We start from the raw sequence: 22,219 nt of genomic DNA, 5'->3' as shown, positions 1-22,219 counted from the left end.
CAGAGTAGAGAAGGGGCAGATTAAGGCAGGGTGATCAATCGGTTGTTGAAATGCTACATCTGCCAGAGGAGAAGCCCAGAACTTGGGTGGAGAGAATGATGTGGGTTTGAGGGACAGGAAGGTTCATGCTTGTGTTTTGAGTCTGGTCAGCTGGGCATCCTGGTATCAGGATTTCAGTAGAAGTGGGGTGTGGCTGTTCAGTCCTGGGTGAAAGGGAGGTCTGCTTTCCATGCAGGCTGTGTGATGTTGTAAGTAAGGGCTCTCAGGAGGAAGGACAAGGGAGACGTGGAAGTGAGGCTGGAGGTGTGCTTGGGGGAAGGACAGGGCTACCTGCTTGGTGTTTGTAATTGAATGAGCAGAATTTAGGAGGTGGAGGGAGAACACTGAGCAGGTGACCTGAAGAATTTGGAGGGAGTGGTTGGCAGATCAGGCCTCACAGTTTCGAGGAGGTGAAGTAATCACGACGGAGAAGTTTTCCAGATTAACCCTCTCGCCTCCCACACATTCTGTCACTCCCAGCTGCCCTCTGCCAGGAACCCTGCTCAGTTTTGTCTAAACATTCAGGCATTTGGTTTTGCCTGAACATTCAGGCACATCTTCAATTTGTTATGCCTGCTTTTTAACTAAGCAGGGTGACAGTATATGGCCTTGGCATACTCCTTTCCCAGTTTTGAACCAGTCCTTTGTTTCATGTCCAGTTCTTGTTGCTTCTTGACCTGCACACAGGTTTCTCAGACATATTGAGGTACAATTGACAAATCAGATTGTAAGATATTTATCTTTTTTTGTTTTCACCAAATGTAGCTTGGTGTTATATTTTTAAGCTATTTTGTTGAATTTCTTAAAAAAATGTACTTGGATCTAGCCATTGAAAATAGAAAACGAATCCCCTAAGTGCAGTTTTGAAGAAGGAAATGGCAACCCACGCCAGTATTCGTGCCTGGAAAATCCCATGGACGGAGGAGCCCGGTAGGCTACAGTCCATGGGGTCGCAAAGAGTCAGACACGACTGAGCGACTTCACTGCTCAAGTGCAGTTTATGCCTCTGCAGTACCAGAAACTCGCCAGCAGGTGGTAGAAGAGCACAGGAACGGATTTCCTGCTTGGTTTCCGAATTCTTTAAGCAAATCAAGACTCACAAGAACTTGAGATACCTAATGCTAAAGAGGTATTTATTAGAGAGCATTCTTAGCAAGACTCAGTTATGGTACTTCTGAAAAAGTTGGGCTGCCGGATGTCTGTCTAGACTGTTTGAATCGGGATCCCTGATGGCTGAGTTGGGAAAGAATCTGACTGAAGCGCAGGAGACTGCCTGCAATGCAGGAGACTGTCTGCCATACAGGAGACCTGAGTTCGATCCCTGGGTCAGGAAGTTCCCCCGGAGAAGGAAATGGCTACCCACTGCAGTATTCTTGTCTGGAAAATTTCATGGGAAGAGGAGCTTGGCGGGCTGCAGCCCATAGGGTCCCAAAGAGTGGGACATCACTGAGCGACTGAACCATCGCCCCTTAGAGAAAGTCCTAAGACCCCTATTGTTTTTCAGGCACTGCAAGTGATTCTTTTACACACCAAATTGAGTCAACAAATGAGAGTCCTTCCCACTGGGCAGGAGTTATGCTGGGTCTTGAGGATACAATGAATAAGCTCCATATATTCTCAAACTGACATGCCTGCGGGGCCAGCCAGGTGGTGAGTGGAGCGAGGAAGAGTGGGCATAATGGATGGGAGGGTAGGGTCTGTGGCTGTCTGCAGAGTGTTCCCTCCCAGGCTGCCTGTTATTAACTCAGGACAGCTGGCTGTGGCTATGAGTTAATGCATGCCCCGTGGGGCCAGACCATTTCTTTTTAGAGAGAAGCTGGTAAGGCAGATCTTTGCTTCCTATTTCCAAACTTCAGCATTCTGCATGGGCCAAACAAAACAAAACAATGTGTTGAGGTTGGAGTCAGCCTTTCGGCTGTCGTATCTCCTATAGGGACTTAGGCCCGTGGGGGAGCCACAAAGGCAAATATGCGCTTGCTTGCAGTGGTGTGAATGTCACGGGCAGCCAGGAGGAGAAGGTGCGGTGGGGGAAGGGGGCGTCTTCAGCACGGTGTGAGGGGGTCAGTCATGCTTCCTGACGTTGAGCTCTCAACGTCGGCCACTTTTGAGAAAGACAATCTCATTCATTGGTGCACGCGGAATCTCTGTTATCCTATCCCAGGACACTCGTATCAGTCTTCTTACATGTCATTATACCAGAATACAGTTGTCTTTGGTAACTGCAGGATTGGTTCTTGGATCCCTTGGTGATACCAAAATACAGGGATGCTCAAGTCCCACATGTATTGATAAAACGCCCTAGTACAGCCGGCCCTTTGTATCCGTGCATTCCACATTCCCAACCCATGGTGCAGGGGGCCAGCTGTTGTCATTTGGTCGCTAAGTCGTGTCAGACTCTTTGCGACCCCATGAATTGCAGCACGCCAGCCTTCCCTGTCCTTCACTGTCTCCCAGGGTTTCCTGGGCCAATTGTAGTGTTAAAGAAATTATTCTCAGTGCTTCAATTTTTGTAGTCTTGAATGATTCCAATAAAAAACTAAAGTTATTACTCAGCTACGGATATGTTAAACTGATCATTAGACATGTTACAGAACCCTGAGCAATATCTAGTTTTGAGATAATCTGGAAGCTTTACTGGTATATTAAGGCCCTAAGGAGAATGCAAGAGAAGCTTTGTTCCTACAAGTTGTTTAAAGAAAACTGACTTCTTAACCATTCTGTTGTGGGGAGGGAGTAATTAATTCACAACAGGAGCCAATGTGGAGGTGCTGTGGCCCTCTTTGTCACACCTTACATATATTTTCTGTTTTGAAATCATTTAAGTAAAGTGAACTATATATATATAAAAAGGCCATAAATGGACTTAAGAAAACTTAGTGTTGTGAAATTGTTTAGCGATACTGCAAAGATGACACGTTTAAAAATAGAAAGGTGCAGATATATAAAATGAAATGCCATAGTTAAAGCATTTCTGTATGTGAGGTAGTAAGATGAAAATTTCCCTTTGCAAATTTACACCTATTCCTATGAAATTACATATAAACTATTTTTTTAAGGTGGGTAAACGTTTAGGAAGATAGTAAACAAGTTAATAGTTAACTTAGATTGAACTTTCTTTGTGTATGTGGTGTGAGATGGTGTTGAAGCCCTTTTAAAAAGCCATCTTTATTAAACTTGAATAAAATGTGCTAATTTTTAAGTGTACAGTTCATTGAGCTTTTTAAGAACATGTTTATTGAGATAGAATTCATGCACCATACAGTTCACTCTCTGTATACAGTTAATTGGTTTTTAATGTATTCAAGGAATTGTGCAACCCTCATCACTGCCACTCCAGTACTCTTGCCTGGAAAACCCCATGGACGGAGGAGCCTGGTGGGCTGCAGTCCATGGGGTCGCTGAGGGTCGGACACGACTGAGCGACTTCACTTTCACTTTTCAGTTTCATGCACTGGAGAAGGAAATGGCAACCCACTCCAGTGATCTTGCCTAGAGAATCCCAGGGACGGCGGAGCCTGGTGGGCTGCCGTCTATGGGGTTGCACAGAGTCGGACACGACTGAAGCGACTTAGCAGCAGCAACAGCAGCATCACTGCCTAATTTCAGAACATTTTCATCACCCCACCAAGGACACCCTATACCTGTTAGCACTCACCCCCATTCTTCCTTTCACTTAATCCCTGGTAACCACTAATGTACTCTGTGTTTCCGTGGATTTGCCTACCCTGGACATGTCACATGAATGGAATCTAACAATATGTGGTCTTTTGTGTTTGGTTTCTTTCAGTTAGCTTCATATATTTTCCAGGTTTGTCCATGGTGCAGATATGTCAGTTCTTCATTCTATTTCATGGCTGAATGATATTTCATTGTATGGTTTATACCACGTTTCTATTTATACATTCATCAGTTAATGAATTGGGTTATTTTCATTTTTGGGGGCTAACACGAATAATTCTGCTATGAACATTTATATAAAAGTTCCTTGTGTGGACATGTGTTTTTATTTTCTCTCAAATATGTACCTAAGAATAGGATTGTAATTATCTCTTTCTTCTTAGAAATTCATTGTTAAGTGGAAGGAAGGCTGACGATTGGGTACCAGAAGGTTGACGTTATTGGCTTGCAGTAGGAATCCACTGAGAATCATCTAGACAATTCTTGTGTCACATTCACCTCCAGGTCATCCCTTCATGCCAAACTTACACTGGGGAGTAAAGCATATCCTGGGTCCCAGGGGTGTAACTACCCATTTGAAGTTCATGTTAAATAAGTAGTGACTCTTACCTGTAATACAGACACACTGTTTCCCAGAATGAATGTTTCCCACAGTCATGACTCTCATAATAATTCACCAGGAGATAAGCAGGTAATTGTTGAGACTTGCTAATGTGTGTGAGACATTTCTACACAAAACAATGATGTCTCTTGACTCTTGAGAACCCATGATTATATTAAGCATTTGAACTTGCCTTAAAATATCCTGATAGTGGATATTCACATCTCCATGTACCTTGTGTGCTATTTATTCAAAAACTCCTTGATCTAGGAGAAAAAAATAATTCATGCCCCAGACTAGGCTTTGGGTAAACTTTCTTTCTCTTGCAGTATTTTCCCTATTGTCTGCCACAGCATAAATTTGGAGTATGAACTGGTATTTATAGATAAAATGTACTTTATTCTCTAGAAGTAGTTTTTGTGATTGTTAACAGGACAAAGTATAGCTGTAAAACTTGAGCACATTTTTGTGTGTGATGTTTTTGGTGACTTTAACTAGCTGCTAATAGGGCTCAGATTGTCTTGGATTTCGTATCTAGATGAAACCTGGCTCATAAATTTCAGCCCTGGAGCAAACTTTCATCCTTTGGTTTTATTTAGTTCTTTCCAGTTGTTTTCCATTTGTGGTTTATTAATACTTCTGGCTTAGCAAAAATATTTGGAGACTGTAAGCTGGAAGTTGGTAATGGTATTGGTAAGTGGCCACTTCTCCTGGTCCAGAAATTATGGTTAAACTCATTCTTTTTTTTTTACCCTCCCCCCCAGAATCTGAGTGTAGTTGGCATTTGGCCGAATGATGATCGAGTGAGAATTTGGAGTGTTTATAAAGACGGTTGACTTTTAATTATCCAGGATCACACCAGGAGCTGTGTACTTGCTGTTCGTCTTCCTTTCTGACTGCTTGAAGACTTGGGGAGCTTCCCAGGAGAAGTGGGGTGGAGAGGTGTAATTTACAGTAGCTGCTGAGACCGAGGGCTTACTGTGGGCAGTGGGGCAGAAAATGTTTAGATGTTTAGATTTTCTACCACTATGAGCCTTTTGGGTTCCGTTTAGAATTCTGTGATCTGTGCAGTTCTCATACCGGTACCTTGGAAGACGGTGAGCTGGCTTTGGTTTGCTATCAAGTAATATTAGCATTGGTGAAAAGAGTCCTATATATGTCAGGATACTGTGTAGAACAATGCCAGATCTTAAGAGAAGCCAGTGACTTGTGAATTATGTCACTTAAAGCAATGCTGAATATACAATATAAGCTAACCAAGAACTTGCTGTAATTCAAAGGGTTAACCACATTTTAAAGAGATGCCTAGGCTTAAAATACCACTTTAACCACATATTTCAAAACAGGGTTAGACTTTTAAAGAGGAGTTTCCAAGAACTGCTTTATCTGTTTCTATCCCCAGTGCCAAGCACCAGGCCAGGTGTGTGCATAGCCATTGCCATTGCGTGGGTTTTGAATGAGTGACTAACCAAATACTTTCTTAGCATTTTAGTTAAAATTAAGAAGGATTACTTAAATGGAAAGCTGAATTCTAATGTATTCTTCAGTCTGGAAAAATTCTATGTAGCAAATCAGTGGTGAACAGCTCTCAACATTGAGGTTTTCATTTAAGAATATTCCTTTTTAAAAATGTGTATCACTAGTGATATGCTTCTATAGACTCTTGTATGTGTTTATTCTTGAGCTACTGCTCAAGAATGGACAGAGCCCATTTGGAAACTGAGGCAAGTTCTTCTAAAACACAGCCATTCCCTACCCCGCTACCCCCCAGACACTTGAAGTTTAACCATCAATTATGCCTTTTGGGGGGTCTTGTTCTTCCTCACCTAAAATATTTGTAGTGCGAATATTCACTGCAAGAGTAATTAGATTTAACATAAGTAACTAGTATGTGTAAGCTGTATTTCAACCAGTGAGAAGTTGAAAGACAGTCCTACCCTTGAGAGTGTGCAGAGTAGGCTGGGTGGGCCTGGTAGGTTCCTAATTACACTGTAAGGTTCATGCAGTGCTTCCATAGACGCTCATTGGATGCTCCCTGCCTGTTACATAAGGACCAGCCTAGGTCCCAACGTAAGCATTCGTGCTCTGTGCGTGATCAGTTGTGTCCTCTTTGCATCCCCACAAACTATAGCCCACCAGGCTCCTCTGTCCATGGGATTTCCCAGGCAAAGATACTGGAGTGGATTGCCATTTCCTTCTCCTGGGGATTTTCCGGACCTAGGGATCAAACCCGAGTCTTTTGCACTGGCAGGCGGACTGTTTACCTCTAGTGCCACCTGGGAAGTCCCTACCATAGTGTAACTCAATTTTTCAAGTCAAGGGGGGGTAAAAGCATTCACCACGTTGAGTTGCTGTGGAGACTAAGGGAGATTGTGCACAAAGTAAACAGAGAAAATGTTGACTGTTGTAATCCTAGAACCTCTTTTGTAGCTGAGAAGACTGAGGCCTGAGGAAATTGGGAGACTTTATTTATTTACATGAAGAGAGTCTGACTCCGATCTCAGCTTCTCTGACTTCAAATTTTTATTCAGTCAGTTCAGTCGCTAAGTCATGTCCGACTCTTTGCGACCCCACGCACTGTAGCACACTAGGCTTCCCTGTCCTTCACTATCTCCTGGAGTTGGCTCAAATTCACTTCCATTGAGTCGGTGATGCCATCCAACATCTCATCCTCTGTAGTCCCCTTCTCCTCCTGCCTTCAATCTTTCCCAGCATCAGGGTCTTTTCCAATGAGTCGCTCTTCTCATCATGTGGCCAAGGTATTGGAGCTTCAGCATCAGTCCCTCCAATGAATATTCAGGGTTGATTTCCTTTAGGATTGACTGGTTTGGTCTCCTTGCAATCCAAGGGCCTCTCAAGAGTCTTCTCCAACACCACAGTTTGAAGTCAGCTTCTCTGACTTCAAATTTTTATTACGGTAGTTTAAAAAGGGCAGAGCCCAGACTCACAGATACCGAAAATGAGTTTATGGTTACCAAAGGGGAAATGTGTGGCAGGGGAAGGGAGAAAATCAGGAGTGTGGGATGAGCATACACATCCTACTATATATAAAACAGGGAACCAACAAGGACCTACTGTATAGCACAGGGATCTCTACTCAATATTCTGTAATAACCTGTATGGGAAAAAAGTCTGAAAAAGAATGAATATATGCATGTGTATAACTGAATCACTTTGCTATACACTTGAATCAAACTAACATTGTAAGTCAGCTATACTCCAATAAAATAAAAAGAATAAAAAGGACAGAGCCCATTCTTTTGGGAAGAATTGGCTTCTCTATTATTGTGAATAACCTTTTCAATAATTTTACTCTGGGCAAGGAAAGAGCTAGGAGGTAGACACTTATATCTATTTAAATTATGTTTAGTTTTTTCCTAATATTTTCAACTGTGTGCCATAATCCTTGCATGTATAGGTTTTTAGCATGACAATGAGGTTTGTCAAAGTTATTGAGTCATAAGTAATATGTACGTCTCATGGAATTCGTTGTAAAAATTGGACCTGTTTTGTGGTGTCATGGGGATTATATAATGATTATATTATATTAAATGAGGTTTGATGAAAAAGGAGGGAAGGGTGTTTTTATCTCTTTGGCAGCTTTTCAGACCGAAAACATAGCAGCTTCTTGATGTGCGCTGGCCCGGGGCGTGTCTCTGGAAACCACACCCTGTAAGGGTGCTCTCACTGGAAGGTAGATGCTAGATTCTGTCCCTAAATGGAACAATTAAGGCAGACTCATTGTTTGTGAATTGTTCCATAATGTGGTTCCTGTGATCCACAGGGGCTTCTGATGCTGTGTTCCTTGGATTTTTGTTGTTGTTGTTTGTTTTTTGGCATGACTTACATGAATATGATTGGCGTGATGATGATCATATGCATGTATCTTAAATCTCTTGATCTAATAGATGACCAATCAATTAGTAAGTAACTTACCTTGGAATCCACTATGAGCCCAGCTGAAGCTCATCAGCTAGGCTTTGTCAGCAAACATCCTTTCCCCTCCAGTGGGCCCTGTGTTTTTGCACTGTGATTCACACAAAAACGTGGTCTAGAGTGCTTTGGGGATTCTAAACGTCTTTGAAATGGCTGCTTAAAAGGAACTGAAAAATTTAAAAGAGGCGAGTGCCTGCTGACTTGTGTTAATGAGTATTTTGCTGATAACCAGTCTGGTATGAAGTAGTCTTTGAGAAGTTCCCAGAATGTTTTGGATTTAAGACATGTGGATTTCATGGCCAGAGCCGGAACTGAGAACTGAAGCTGTAGAGAAACTTGGTGCTTATATATTGGTGGCCAATCTCATCCAGCAAGAAGATTAAAATAAAGCCCCAAACAAAACAGTAAAGGGTATGAAGATCATTCCCATTGGTTTATTAAATATATTTCATAGCAAAAGAAATGGCTTTTTTGACATTTGCCAACTTGGCACTTACTGAGGATGTGTTTGGTTGGTAGGTATTTTCTTTCACAACATATGCCCTTTAAAAATTTCCTATCAGGACTTCCCCTGGTGGCCCAGTGGTTAAGAATCTTCCTTCTGATGCAGGGGACGCAGGTTTGATCTCTGGTCAGGGAACTAAGATCCTACGTGCGGTGACCAAGACCAATGCAGTCAAATAAATAAATAGCTAAAAAACAAAAAGACTTCCTATCAAGGGTTTCTCTGGAGGCTACAGGTGGTAGGACAGGTTTGGCTGTGGTGTTTGTGCAGAGTGAGCTTTCTGCCACACTGTTCTGCCTTTAACATGCCCAGGGGGAGTAATTATAACTTCAGAGGAAGCATCTCACCCGAGAACCTCAGACTTGGCCCTGTCACTTCTCAGCTTCTTTCTAGCAGGTTGGCCATTCAGCACACAGGGACACATGGCTCCAAGATGCACTGGCCTCGACTATAGTGTATAGTCCTTTTTCTCCCCCTTTTCTTTTTGAAGGGGTCAAATATTTTCACATATCATTTGAGGCTCTAAAATAGGTATGGCAAATATACATCTTTCCATTTGAAAAGTAGAGGACTGAGCAATAACTTAGAAGTGTGTGGTGTGAGATGGATCCAGGATTGAATCCTAGATGAAATCTGATGTATGTTTTCGCTTATTTCAAGTGGTAATGATTTTGTTTTAACTTCTTTAGGAAGATATGGAAAGGGACAAGGAAGAGGGAAGAAAACAAGTTTTTATAGAAGAGAAGGTGTGGCTGTTTGGTGACATAGTGATGACTCCTGTTTGCGTTGACTTTCGATAGCTCATTGGGAAACAGGTGGTTTATATTTAGTCCTATGAATCACAGCCTCGTACATAAAATGTATCACACCTCAAATAGCATGCTAATGAGTGTGGTTCAAAATTATTGAAAAACACAATGAGTAATTGTTGGATTAGAACTACCAATTTCTCTTTCAAGATTTTGTAACTGCATTTAGCATACCAAATTCTTCAAATATAGATGGGGTTCACATTTTTAAAGTATGATTTCATTTTTTTTTTGTGGCGGGGGGAAACCCCAAAACTACCTTGACTCTATTTTGAGGTCCTTTCTAGATCTCTGTATTTTTTTTTTTAATAGTTTCCAGGATTTAGAAGGTAGTCTGGTGGAGGTTTATAATGTGGTAAGTCAGTTTCGTACTTTTAAGTAAAGGATGTTACTTCTGGCAACATGGACTTTTTCTTTGTTTGCTATGATGAAACTTTTTATCTTCATTCTACAGATGCATCATAATAGCTAATTGTACTAACATTGGTGAATGCTCTTCCTGAATTGGGCAAGCTCTGAGGGCTGCATAACAGTAATCCATTTAATTCTCTGTGCAACCCTGTGACCTAGGTACTTTGTACTGCATCTGTGAGAAAACAAAGAGGTTAAGCACCCTGGTCCAGGGTTACAGGTAGGAAGAGGTGGTGGTGGGGGGGTGGGGCTTCACAAGCTCCAGGGCTCCACCCTGGCCTCACCTGGCCATGGTAGGGGCCACTCTGTGTGTTTCTTAAGGAACGTGATCCAGGCAACTGCTGTAGATGGAAAATCCCTTCTATGAATTTCTCTTTTCAGTTTAAAGCTCTTGGAAGAACTTTTTGTTGTAATTTCTTAGGAGAGGTCTTGATGTGTTTATATTTATATGGATATGTAAACTGCTAATGAAAAATTTTACTTTACAGTGATCAGATGTTTTTCATTGTTGAGGCTGAGGTAGATAGTATATACAGTATGAGCATTTTATCATGTTCATGAAAATGTCAGGAGAAATGCTGAAGCCATTTACAGATAACTTTTCATTTTATTAACATTTAGAGTACATTTTCTCTCTGTCTTTCTCTTTAATACACACACACATACACATACAAACATATGCGCAATCGTTATGTGTTCAGACACAAGTCTCTTATTTTCAGGAACATTGAAAAAATTAACTCAACATTTTTTGTTTACTGAGTTAACTTTTTCGTACACTTAACAGTGGGGGATTATTTTTGAAGTCACACAGATGGAAGACAACTTAATTTGTTTTAGTTTAGAAGCACTCTGTGTCTGATGCAATTGAGACATTCTCTTACTGAGCGCTTGCAAAATACTGTAGGTTTTTGGTGTCTGTTCCATGTGGATGGTTCTGTAACTTTCTAGAAAGTTAAACTTTCTGAACCTCAACCTTCTTACTAGTGACAGGGGAATGGTAAGGATTATTAAACTTTCAGATTATATGCATTACATAGATAATGAGAAAAATTACCTACCTGAAAGCTGGTGTCGTTTTCTTTATCCTTAAAATGTAGGAGACACAAGAAATTGACCTAAACCTGATGGAATCTGACTTCTTTTGAATGTCATAAAAATTTAATTTGTGTATTGCATAAGAAACACTGTGGTTACTATAGCAGAATCAGTTCAGTTCAGTTCAGTCGCTTAGTCGTGTCCGACTCTTTGTGACCCCATGAATTGCAGCACGCCAGGCCTCCCTGTCCATCACCAACTCCCGGAGTTCACTCAGACTCATGTCCATCAAGTCAGTGATGCCATTCAGCCATCTCATCCTCTGTCATCCCCATCTCTGCCTGCCCCCAATCCCTCCCAGTGTCAGGGTCTTTTCCAGTGAGTCAACTCTTCATATGAGGTGGCCAAAGTATTGAAATTTCAGCCTCAACATCAATCCTTCCAATGAACACCCAGGACTGATCTCCTTTAGGATGGACTGGTTGGATCTCCTTGCAGTCCAAGGGACTCTCAAGAGTCTTCTCCAACACCACAGTTCAAAAGCATCAATTCTTCGGCGCTCAGCTTTCTTCACAGTCCAGCTCTCACATCCATACATGACCACTGGAAAAACCCATAGCCTTGACTAGACGGACCTTTGGTGGCAAAGTAATGTCTCTGCTTTTTGATATGCTATCTAGGTTGGTCATATATACATAAGCAAAAAAATACTGTAGCTATAATTCTACAACTTAGAAATCATTGCTGTTAATATTTTTAGTCTATATTTATTTATATAATGCACACATATTTATATATGCATATTTACATAATGCATAGAATTATAGAAATTGGGATCATACTCTACTTTTTCACAAATTGCCTTATAATGAATATGTTAAGTATTCTTTATAAGTGATAAATATACTTTTCTGACATGAGTTTAGGTTTCATGCAGTTTTGTTTTATGGTTATATTACAGTTTATCCAGTTTCTTTTTATTGGGCATTCAGAGTGTTTTTAGTTGTTGCTCTTATGCAAAATGCTGTGAAGCAGTTCTGCAGATGTCTCTGAGTTCTTGTCCTGTCCTTACCTGTCTTAGTATAAATTCCTAGATCTGCACATAGTGTGCCCCAAAGTAGCATGTTTAAGATGTCAGGTCCATTTCATACATTGCCTTCTAGAATAGTGGTGTCATTTTATATTATGTTCAGTAGTGTATGCTGCTGCTGCTAAGTTGCTTCAGTCGTGTCCGACTCTGTGTGACCCCATAGACGGCAGCCCACCAGGCTCCCCTGTCCCTAGGATTCTCCAGGCAAGAACACTGGAATGGGTTGCCATTTCCTTCTCCAATGCATGAAAGTGAAAAGTGAAAGTGAAGTCAATCAGTCGTGTCCGACTCTTCGCGACCCCATGGACTGCAGCCTACCAGGCTCCTCCGTCCATGGGATTTTCCAGGCAAGAGTACTGGAGTGGGGTGCCATTGCCTTCTCTGTCAGTAGTGTATAGAACATGCCAAATTCCCATGTCCGCAAAATATAAACTTTTAAGAATCTGTTTAGTTTTGTAAATATAGTGTAAATGGAATCAGGTCTTATATCATTATTTAGATTTTGATTAAGTATCTATAAATGAGTGGGCTTCTGGAGTGGGACAGTGGTAAAGAATCCACCTGCAGAATGCAGAAAACAAAAGAAACATGGGTTCAATCCCTGGGTCGGGAAGATCCCCTGAAGTAGGAAATTGCAACCAGCTCCAGTATTCTTGCCTGGAAAATTCCATAGACAGAGGAGCCTGGTAGACTATTGTCCATGGGTGGCGAAGAGTCCGACATAATTGAGCATGTGCTCACATGTGCATGTAGAAAGAAGAGTACATTCATGTTTTGACATATGGAGGGAGATGCTCTTAAATCTGCTACATACTATGATTTTGCCTTTACCATTCTAACAGTTGGGTTTTTCTGAATATCTCTATGTATTCCATTATTTCTACTTTGTTAATATTCTGAATCTAACTCAGTGTTGTCTGTACAGTACAGAGGTATTCTTTTGAGGGTTAATTATTGCAGTCTGTTGCTGGGTGTTACTCGAAGGTTGATGCATGTAACGAGGTTAAGCATATACCACTGTGAGCCACCCTTAGGTACTTGATTGCACAGCATCTTGGCCATTATTAACAAATAGGTGATATTAATCCAGTTTCAGATGAGCAGACTAGGGTTCATGGAGGTGATTCTGCTTGCTTAAGATCACACAGCTACACCATAATGAAAGTGGAATTTGAATGTGCTTTTGTCTGGCTTGAGCCCTTTCTCTTTCCATTTCATCACTCGCTACACTGCCTCTTGACTGGCCCATCTAGTGCTGTTGACTGTCACTCTGCTCTCTGTGTATCTGTGGGGCACACCCCTTTTTCCTTCTCCCTCACTGCTTTAAATCTACCTTGACTTAGGAACATAATCTACAGAGAGTTTCAGTGGTGGATAATTAAGAATTTGTGGCTCTGAGGGGCTTTCCTGTGACTGACTAGAGAGAATGGACTTTGACATTGGCTTTGGTTATTCCTGGGACTTTTTCATGTTTTTTAGCTTTGGGTAGGAGTTCCCAGGGCTTCACAGGTGGTGCTAGTGGTAAAGAACCCAGCTGCTAATGCAGGAGATATAAGAGACTGTGGGTTTGGTCCCTGGGTTAGGAAGATTCCCTGGAGGAGGGTATGGCAACCCACTTCAGTGTTCTTGCTTGGAGAATCCCATGGACAGAGGAGCCTGGCAGGCCATAATCTATAGGGTCACAAAGACTCAGACACGACTGAAGCGATTTAGCACGCATGCAGGAGTTCCCAGATAAATGAGATTTTACTGTGTTTTCACTAGCTGCGATCAGTACTCACTTTGAGTTTTTTGGATTTTCACTAGCTGCGATCAGTACTCACTTTGAGTTTTTTGGATTTTCACTAGCTGCGATCAGTACTCACTTTGAGTTTTTTGGATTTTCACTAGCTGTGATCAGTACTCACTTTGAGTTTTTTGGATTTTTTTTGGGAAATTCAGAAAGAGTTTATGCCTCACAGGTTAGCTGGGATAACCCATGAGACATTCGAGGTAACTCCTGAAGGAATATACCGTTCCATTTGGATATCTTTTAATGCACTTTTAAGCTCTGTGTTTTATTTCTGTGGCTGTGAGCTCCTTGCATTTTTTTTTAAGGTCTCTACCCACTATCCAGGTAAGTGCCTCTAACGGAGACACTCAGCAAATGTTTAATTCATGCAGCGATGTATCCCTTCTTAGAGAATGCCCTTTGTAGGAAAGGATCTGCTACTTCCTGCAGCTGAAAGTGTCACCTCTGGCCCAGGCTCCTGTCCTTATTTATAGAACCAACTTATGAGAAACTACCTTTAATGCTAGACAGAGCCATTGTTTTGTCACTTACCCATTGTTATGAGTAGCGATGGCACTCCTGGGTGTTGTGGAAAAGATACAGAAGATATACAGGGACTGGAAGTGGACTGTAAAGCTGTCAGTGGTGAGTAAGGACAGCAGGAGCTTTAGAGTTCACTGAGGGTTTAAGATTAGTGACTTTCCAATCAGGCTTCAGAGATTGGATTTCTTCCTCAAGTGGTGGTAGAGCAAGGCCTCTGCTTGGGGGTGGTGGGTCCATCTGTAGGGCTGCTGCTGTCCCAGCTGCTGCGGTGCCTCTGCCAACACCCTTGGCAGGGGTCCCCATCCTAGGAGGTCCTTGGAGCAGCCTTCCCTGAATGGCTTCCATTTTCTCTTCTACTGTTGTCCCAGTGTTTTTGAATTGATGCCTTTGAAGTGTGGTGTGGAAGAAGACTCTTGAGAGTCCCTTGGACTGCAAGATCAAACCAGTCAATCATAAAAGAAATCAACCCTGACTATTCATTGGAAGGACTGATGCTGAGCTTCCCAGGTGGTGCTAGTGGTAAAGAACCGCCTGCCAATGCAGGAGACATAAGAGACCCAGGTTCAATCCCTGGGTCAGGATGATCCCCTGGGGGAGGAAATGGCAACCCACTCCAGTATTCTTGCCTTGAGAATCCCATGGACAGAGGAGCCTGGCAGGCTGCAGTCCACAGGGTTGCAAAGAGTTGAACACTACTGAAGTGACTTAGCACGCACAGACTGATGCTGAAGCTCCAATACTTTGATCACCTGATGCCAAGAGCTGACTCAGGGAGAAGACCCTGATGTTGGGAAAGATCGAAGGCAACAGGAAAAGGGGGCAGCAGAGAATGAGATGGTTGGATAGCACTGACTCTGTGAACATGAATCTGAGCGAACTCCAGGAGAGAGCGAAGGACAGGGAAGCCTGGCATGCTGCATCCATGGAGTCTCAAGAGTCAGACATGACTTAGCAACTGAACATTCTCTCTATGGGATCCCCTTTCCTCCAACCACTCACCCTCAAAAGGCAGAGGAAGATAGAATTGGTAGACGTTTTCTCAGCAGTTTCGCTAAGAACATTGTTTGTAACCATAGGCATGGCCTGCTCATATATAAAAGCCCTAAGTGTGGACTTGTGTGTTTAAAGTATATGCCATATTCCCTCTCTTGTCTGTCAGTGTCAGGATTTAATGATTTTCTTCTTAGGGTATTACAGTAAATAGCTCTTTACACAAATCAGGGACATTTCATGAGCCCTCTACTATACAACTTTGTAATGAAACTTGAAACATTTCATGAGGATATCCATATTCATAAGGATATGAGTATCCTTAAACATATAGCCCTCTGCTATACAGCTTTGTAGTGAAACTTGAGGGATTTCAGAGTGGAATTGAAATTAATGATGTGTGTGTCTAGTTGATATTTCAAGGTTATACCTTAATTTGGTTTTATTTACCGTTAGTAGGGGAGGTTGCTTTTAGGCTTTTTAAAAATAGAAAATATGCTAGAAATAAAGCTTCTAAGTTTTGTTTATCCTGCATAAAATGGTTGTATTATAGAGAACACTTGCTGTGGTTTTTTCTGTTTATATTTGTTCATACTAAAGTGGTTAGTCACTCTCTTTGTAACATAGAAATGCACGTACAATTTCCTATGTGGAACAACTTTTGGTGATATCTGCACATTCTTTAAGTATGACTCTGGATGCCTATTAATTAATCTGATACTGAATTTGACTTGTGTATTATTCCTGATTAAGAGAAAATTAATCCCCAAATCTGTCTTTCAGGCAGTAACAGAGAAGAATTTTGAAACAAAGGATTTTCGAGCTTCTCTAGAGAATGGTGTTCTGTTGTGTGAGTAAGTATTTAAAGCATTTAAAAAATAATTCAAAAGCAAAGGGGTGTGTGTGTGTGTGTGTGTGTGCACACATGCATGTTATGAGAGGTCTTATCCCCCACTCCGTGGCCACTATAGTCACTGACTTTTTTTTCCTGGTAACAAGTGAGATTTGATTCCTGCAAATTGACACCCCCACAGTACCAGACAGTAGGAAGGGGTTATCTGTCTCTGTATCTAAAGATAGCATTAGTGAAATATATATTATTTTAAATTAGTAAACAGGAAAGATTCTATTATTGCTTTATGGGCCAGTAGTGGTGGGTGGTTGAGGAGAAAGCCTTATCACATAGCACCAGCTCTCACTTGCTGTGAGTATTCTAATATATGGAGTTGCCTGGTTTAGAAGTTAATATGTAACTTGTTTCCTTCATCAGTACATAGTGATGATTATAGAACAAATTTAGGCTGTAGCAAATTTCTTCTTTGAACTTTTAAGTGGAGTCATTACATTACCACAATCAATTTGAGTTATGGGCCAGCCATTCATTCAATTAATATGATGTTATTAAGAATCGCATGTGAAGCTTTGGCTATCCTAAGAGGCTTGTGCCATGATTGATGGTATGGAGCCTAAAGTGTCTGTTTAATGTAATATTTTGTTCCCCCATGGAGGCAGAGTACAATTTGCCAGGTGGTGACCTTTGAGAGTGAGGGGCAAGCAGGCTGTGGAATGGAAGGACAAACTCCTGGGTGAGGGTGCAGATTGCAGATGTGAGCAAATAAAGTATAAGAATGTACTTAAGAACGTACTCACATTTTTGAAAGCACTTAAGTATTCCAATCTAGACACTTAGGACATAAGTATTTATGGAATCTGTCCACAAGCATGCACTGGGAGTGTATGTGCTCAGACTTAGATGATTTTGTTTATCCTTTTACAGGAAGGTTGTTTACAGCAAGGATCAGGAGTTACATGGCCTAGGTTTGATTCCTTGCTTCATACTTTAAGACATTTGAGCAAATGACAATATCTGAGCCTTATTTTCTTGTCTATAAAGTGGAGATCAGAGCATCTGATCTGCCTAATTCACAAAGTTCCCATAATATTGGGTTGGCCAAAAAGTTTGTTTGGGTTTTCCATAACATCTTACAGAAAATCCAAACAAACTTTTAGGCCAACCCAATGCATATATCAAGGTTTCTATAAACTATCAAACTTTATGTACATACAAGTTGTTACTAGGTAGATGGCCATGAAGATAAAAGTCTCTCTCTCATCCGCTCTGTTGGTAGGTTTCAAACTTCATTGTCTTAGAGCAGTGTTGTTAAGTTGAACCTTATTAAGTGTTGATATTCAACCATCAATGACCTACAGAAAATGTCCATTTCATGCAATTCTACATAATAGTAGGACAGTTATATGAACAAGGGCCACAAAGAAAGTTTAAGGGAGGTTTCTTGTCCTTTTCTGATGCCACATTTAGAGTTGTTGTAGCCAAATAGAAGCTGACCACAGTAGGCTATGTGGTCAGCTCAGTTGATCATTCAAAGGAAATTACTTTATCTTGGTTTGCAAATTATATATATTTTAATGTGTTCAGAAGATGGAGGGAAAAAAATGACTGTTAGACACATGTGATCTGAAACCTTAGCTATGAGTATACACTATTTAGAAGCTTGCTGCAAAAATAACTTTGATGTCAATTGCAGGCCCTGTAAGTCAGGATTGGGGTAGTTGGGTTTATGTAGGAGGCAGACCTATGGAGCACAGAGGTGTTTTTAGACTTAGGAATGCACGTCTAACAACCCAAATAGGTGATCTTTTCAAAGAGGTCACTTCATGGTTTTATAGTTCCAGTGATGAGTTATTACTCAACACTTTAAGGGATCTCCCTTTTGGGGGCATCACTTTCCAGAACTAGGTCATTAAACATACTTGTAGTGACACTTAACGGAGAAGGCGATGGCACCCCACTCCAGTGCTCTTGCTGGAAAATCCCATGGATGGAGGAGCCTGGTGGGCTGCAGTCCATGGGGTCGCGAAGAGTCGGACACGACTTCACTTTCACTTTCACTTTTCACTGTCATGCCTTGGAGAAGGAAATGGCAACCCACTCCAGTGTTCTTGCCTGGAGAATCCCAGGGACGGCAGAGCCTGGTGGGCTGCCATCTATGAGGTCGCACAGAGTCGGACACGACTGAAGTGACTTAGCAGCAGCAGCAGCAGTGACACTTAAGTGTTTTATTTAAAATGCAATTTATGTACCAGCCTGGGCTCTGATTTACTTGAGGTGATTTCCAAAAAATATATCCAATTTGAGTAGATTGTCACCAGTGAGGATATTCAGAGTTGATTAAAAAAAAATGTTTTGATGACAAGCAGCATTGTTACGTTAAATACATGGTTCTACCTTCATGGCCACAGCAAACATTTGGATGCATGTTTAGAGACAGATACATTGGTTTTTTAAAATGTCATTTAAATTCACAGCCTCCAGAAGCTCATTCTTTGTTTCCTAATTAAAGTAACATCAATTTGGGATTTTGTACATTACCAAATAAGTAGTCAATCTATTTAGTACCCAGTATTCCTTAAATGGGGTCGCTAAGAGTTGGTCACGACTGAGCGACTTCACTTTCATGCATTGGAGAAGGAAATGGCAACCCACTCCAGTGTTCTTGCCTGGAGAATCCCAGGGACGGCAGGGCCTGGTGGGCTGCTGTCTATGGGGTTGCACAGAGTCGGACATGACTGAAGAGACTTAGCAGCAGCATTCCTTAAATGAATATTCCCAAAAGTAGTGTAAGTAAATATTTAACTGTGTTAATCATCAATTTTAGTTTAAGATGATATCCCAAAGTACTACATGATGTTTGTATTAAAAAAAAAAACCCAAAACTCTTCCTGGTGAATTTCATTGTTTATAACCCTGGTTAATTAATGCATTTTAATCTGATAGATCCAGGGTAGATAAAAAGTCCAGGTAATTATATTCTGTATAAATTTATAACTAAAGAAAAGCCTAGCTGGTTGGTCTGCTAAATGTTAAGCATCATTATTTGATCCCATTATCCTGAATAGTTGTAATTTCTAAGAGCAAAGTAAAACCTGCCACTCAGAAGCCTGGTATTATAAACCTTGACTTTTAAATTAGTGGTAAATATAGCAGGGGGTTCCCAGGTGGCTCAGTGGTAAAGAATACCCTTTCCAGTGCAGGAGATGTGGGTTCAATTCCTGGGGTCAAGAAGATCCCCTGGAGATGGAAATGGCAAGTTACTCCAGTATTCTTGCCTGGAGAATCCCACGGACAGAGGAGCCTGGTGGGCTATAGTCCATGGGGTTGCAAAAGAGTCGGACATGACTGAGTGACTAAACAACAGCAACAAAATACATTAGATTGTCTGTCTCTGCGAATATTTTACCCATCTGAGATATCAAGTTTTAGCTGAAATATGATTTAAAGAATAAATTCAGATTTTAAAAATATTCTATAAGAAAAGGCTGACTTCTATTTAGTTCATTGCCAGAAAAATGACCAATTCTTGTGAAATATAGGGTCTGCATATTGCCTCTTTAAAAATCTCTAGACATCCTAATTCATGATCACCATTAAAATGTTTTCTTACTATTTTATCTAGCAATGTCAGCAGCCTTTTATGCTTTAGTAGTAGTTTGAACTGGCATTCTGGAATATCAAAGTCAGGAGTTGGAGGAAATGAGCTCATTATAGTTTTTTCCCAACTGGCAGGTCTGACATTTCAGATAGTTTAAACGGTATAAACGCTGCACTGAGGTTTCAGACAAGATACACATCTGAGTAATGAAGGTAGTTATGTGCATTTATTGCTTTTTAATCTGATCGGCTATTGAAGTTAGTGTCTTCTGTAAATCATTTTAGTATCATTTAATTTGATTGACTGTGGAATCTAATCAGTGGAGGGCTAAAGAATACTTCCCTGGTTAATGTCTGTTGTAGTAATCATTTTACTGTATACCTTTGGCGTGTAATCTCTCTTGGCTTTATTAAACAGTGAAATGGGAACAAAATCTAATTTGAGGGATTTTCTAATTAGTAAAAGGATTGACGGGTCTAAAAGGTGATGTCAGCTCCTTGTTATAATTTTCTATGAATTTTATTCATAGTATCCATTCATCTGTCTCCTCTCTTCAGTGTTGATTAGAGTTCATGAAGACTCCTTTACTATATACTTAAAAATATCCACAATCCGGTCTTGCTCCATGGTTCTGCAGTATTATTTCTCTTCTCTAAATATATTTAGTTGGGGCATATCCAGCTAGTGATGTGAGTAATTTCATAGTTACTCATCTTGTGATAGCAATCTTGGAAATATTTAAATGAAAACATTCTTTATGATCCTTATGAAGTAAGAAGATGTATTTGAAGGTAATCTTACTGGGTGTGTCTCTATTTAGTCAGTCTGGACTTCCCATCTCTGGAATTATGCCGTCTTTACTCCATCCCAAGTTAGCCACTCAGACATTGATGCCTTTTTGAACTCATGGCTCACATTATTGAGCAAACTCTTCTCATACTGTCACCAGGCCTTCCTTTCCCTGATTTGCAGCTTGGAAAGAGTGGAGCAAATAAACATTCACCTATTAGTTTGAGAAATCCTATTTCTGTTTATATCTGCTGTGTGAATACTATCCTGTCTTCCTGAAATGATCTAGGATTCTGTTGAAGATGCTTTCAAAAGAAGAAGAAAAAAATGATTAAAAAATACTCCTGTGAATTTACTATGGTGATACTCACGTGATTGTTTTAAAACATCAGATGAGAAGAGAATCTGGCCACTTCTCATTCATGTGAGAGAGCTCTTTCCTTTGTTAGAGTTGGAGACATGCACATGTTGAGTGAAAGTGACATCAGAGGGTTCTTGGGACTTCTCTGCGGGGCTCTGTATAATGCCCATCCGTAAGAGTGAAGGCTTTTATTCTTAGAGCTCTTTCTGTTTTGAATTTCCTGAGGACAGTTGCATTCATACAACTCTCCAGCTCACCAACCTGTTGACCCTGATCTGTATTATAGCCATTTAAAATTTAAGTAATAAGAACTATTTGTTTTCACTTAAAGTAATACAAGTTTTGAAGTTTCTATACTATTTGATAACCCAATAGTAAACAAGCAAGGGCTTCCCAGAGGCACTAGTGGTAAAGAACCTGCCTGCACATGCAGGAGACATAAAGAAATGTGGGTTCTATCCCTGAGTTGGGAAGATCCCATGGAGAAGGCCATGGCAACCTACTCCAATATTCTTGCCTGGAGAATCCCACGGACAGAGGAGCCTGGCAGGCTATGGTCCATGGCGTCACCAAGAGTTGAACATGACTGAAGCAACTTAGCACCTACGTACAGGCAAACAGAGATGCAAGTATTGGGAATCCCTCAAGTTCATAAAGATAATTAAATAATTTTAAACTGCCTTCTCTTCATGGTAGTGTTTTACAGTTGCCATCCTTGTGCTCTCTTTTTAAGCTTCACAGTTATTTTTTCTATAACTTATTTCCACATATAGCAAAACATAATTTTTTTTTAAAAAATTAGTTTTTACAGTTGAAGGTAGACTTAGTAAATGTCAATTAAAAACTTGACTTCTGTAATGGTAGTCAATTTTTCTGTGGAAAATTCTTAAGGAGATGGGAATACCAGACCACCTTACCTGCCTCCTGTGAAACCTGTATGCAGGTCAAGAAGCAATAGTTAGAACTGGAAATGGAACAACAGACTAGTTCCAAATAGGGAAAAGAGTACGCCAAGGGTGTATATTGTCACCCTGCTTATTTAACTTATATGCAGAGTACATCGTGCGAAATGCTGGGCTGGATGAAGCACAGACTGGAATCAAATTGCTGGGAGAAATACCAATAACCTTAGGTATGCAGATGACACCACCTTTATGGCAGAAGGTGAAGAGGAACTAAAAAGCCTCTTGATGAAAGTGAAAGAGGA

The 22,219-nt window shown here is 40.8% G+C and overlaps 1 protein-coding gene across 8 annotated transcripts in view; it reads left to right on the top strand.

The window, feature by feature from the left end:
* Window positions 1-22,219, top strand: part of LMO7 (LIM domain 7) — a 222,884-nt gene that overhangs the window by 58,384 nt on the left and 142,281 nt on the right. For all 8 annotated transcript variants that reach the window (XM_044927220.2, XM_025262746.3, XM_025262745.3 and 5 more), the window contains one exon: window positions 16,195-16,265. In XM_044927220.2, the coding sequence (XP_044783155.2) occupies window positions 16,195-16,265 (71 nt within the window). The remainder of the gene's footprint in view (window positions 1-16,194; window positions 16,266-22,219) is intronic.

This window comes from Bubalus bubalis, chromosome 13 (genome assembly GCF_019923935.1).
Source record: "Bubalus bubalis isolate 160015118507 breed Murrah chromosome 13, NDDB_SH_1, whole genome shotgun sequence".
NCBI classification, from domain to species: domain Eukaryota; kingdom Metazoa; phylum Chordata; class Mammalia; order Artiodactyla; family Bovidae; genus Bubalus; species Bubalus bubalis.
The sequence above is the reverse complement of the archived record's forward strand: the minus strand, read 5'-3'. Positions and strand labels throughout refer to the sequence as shown.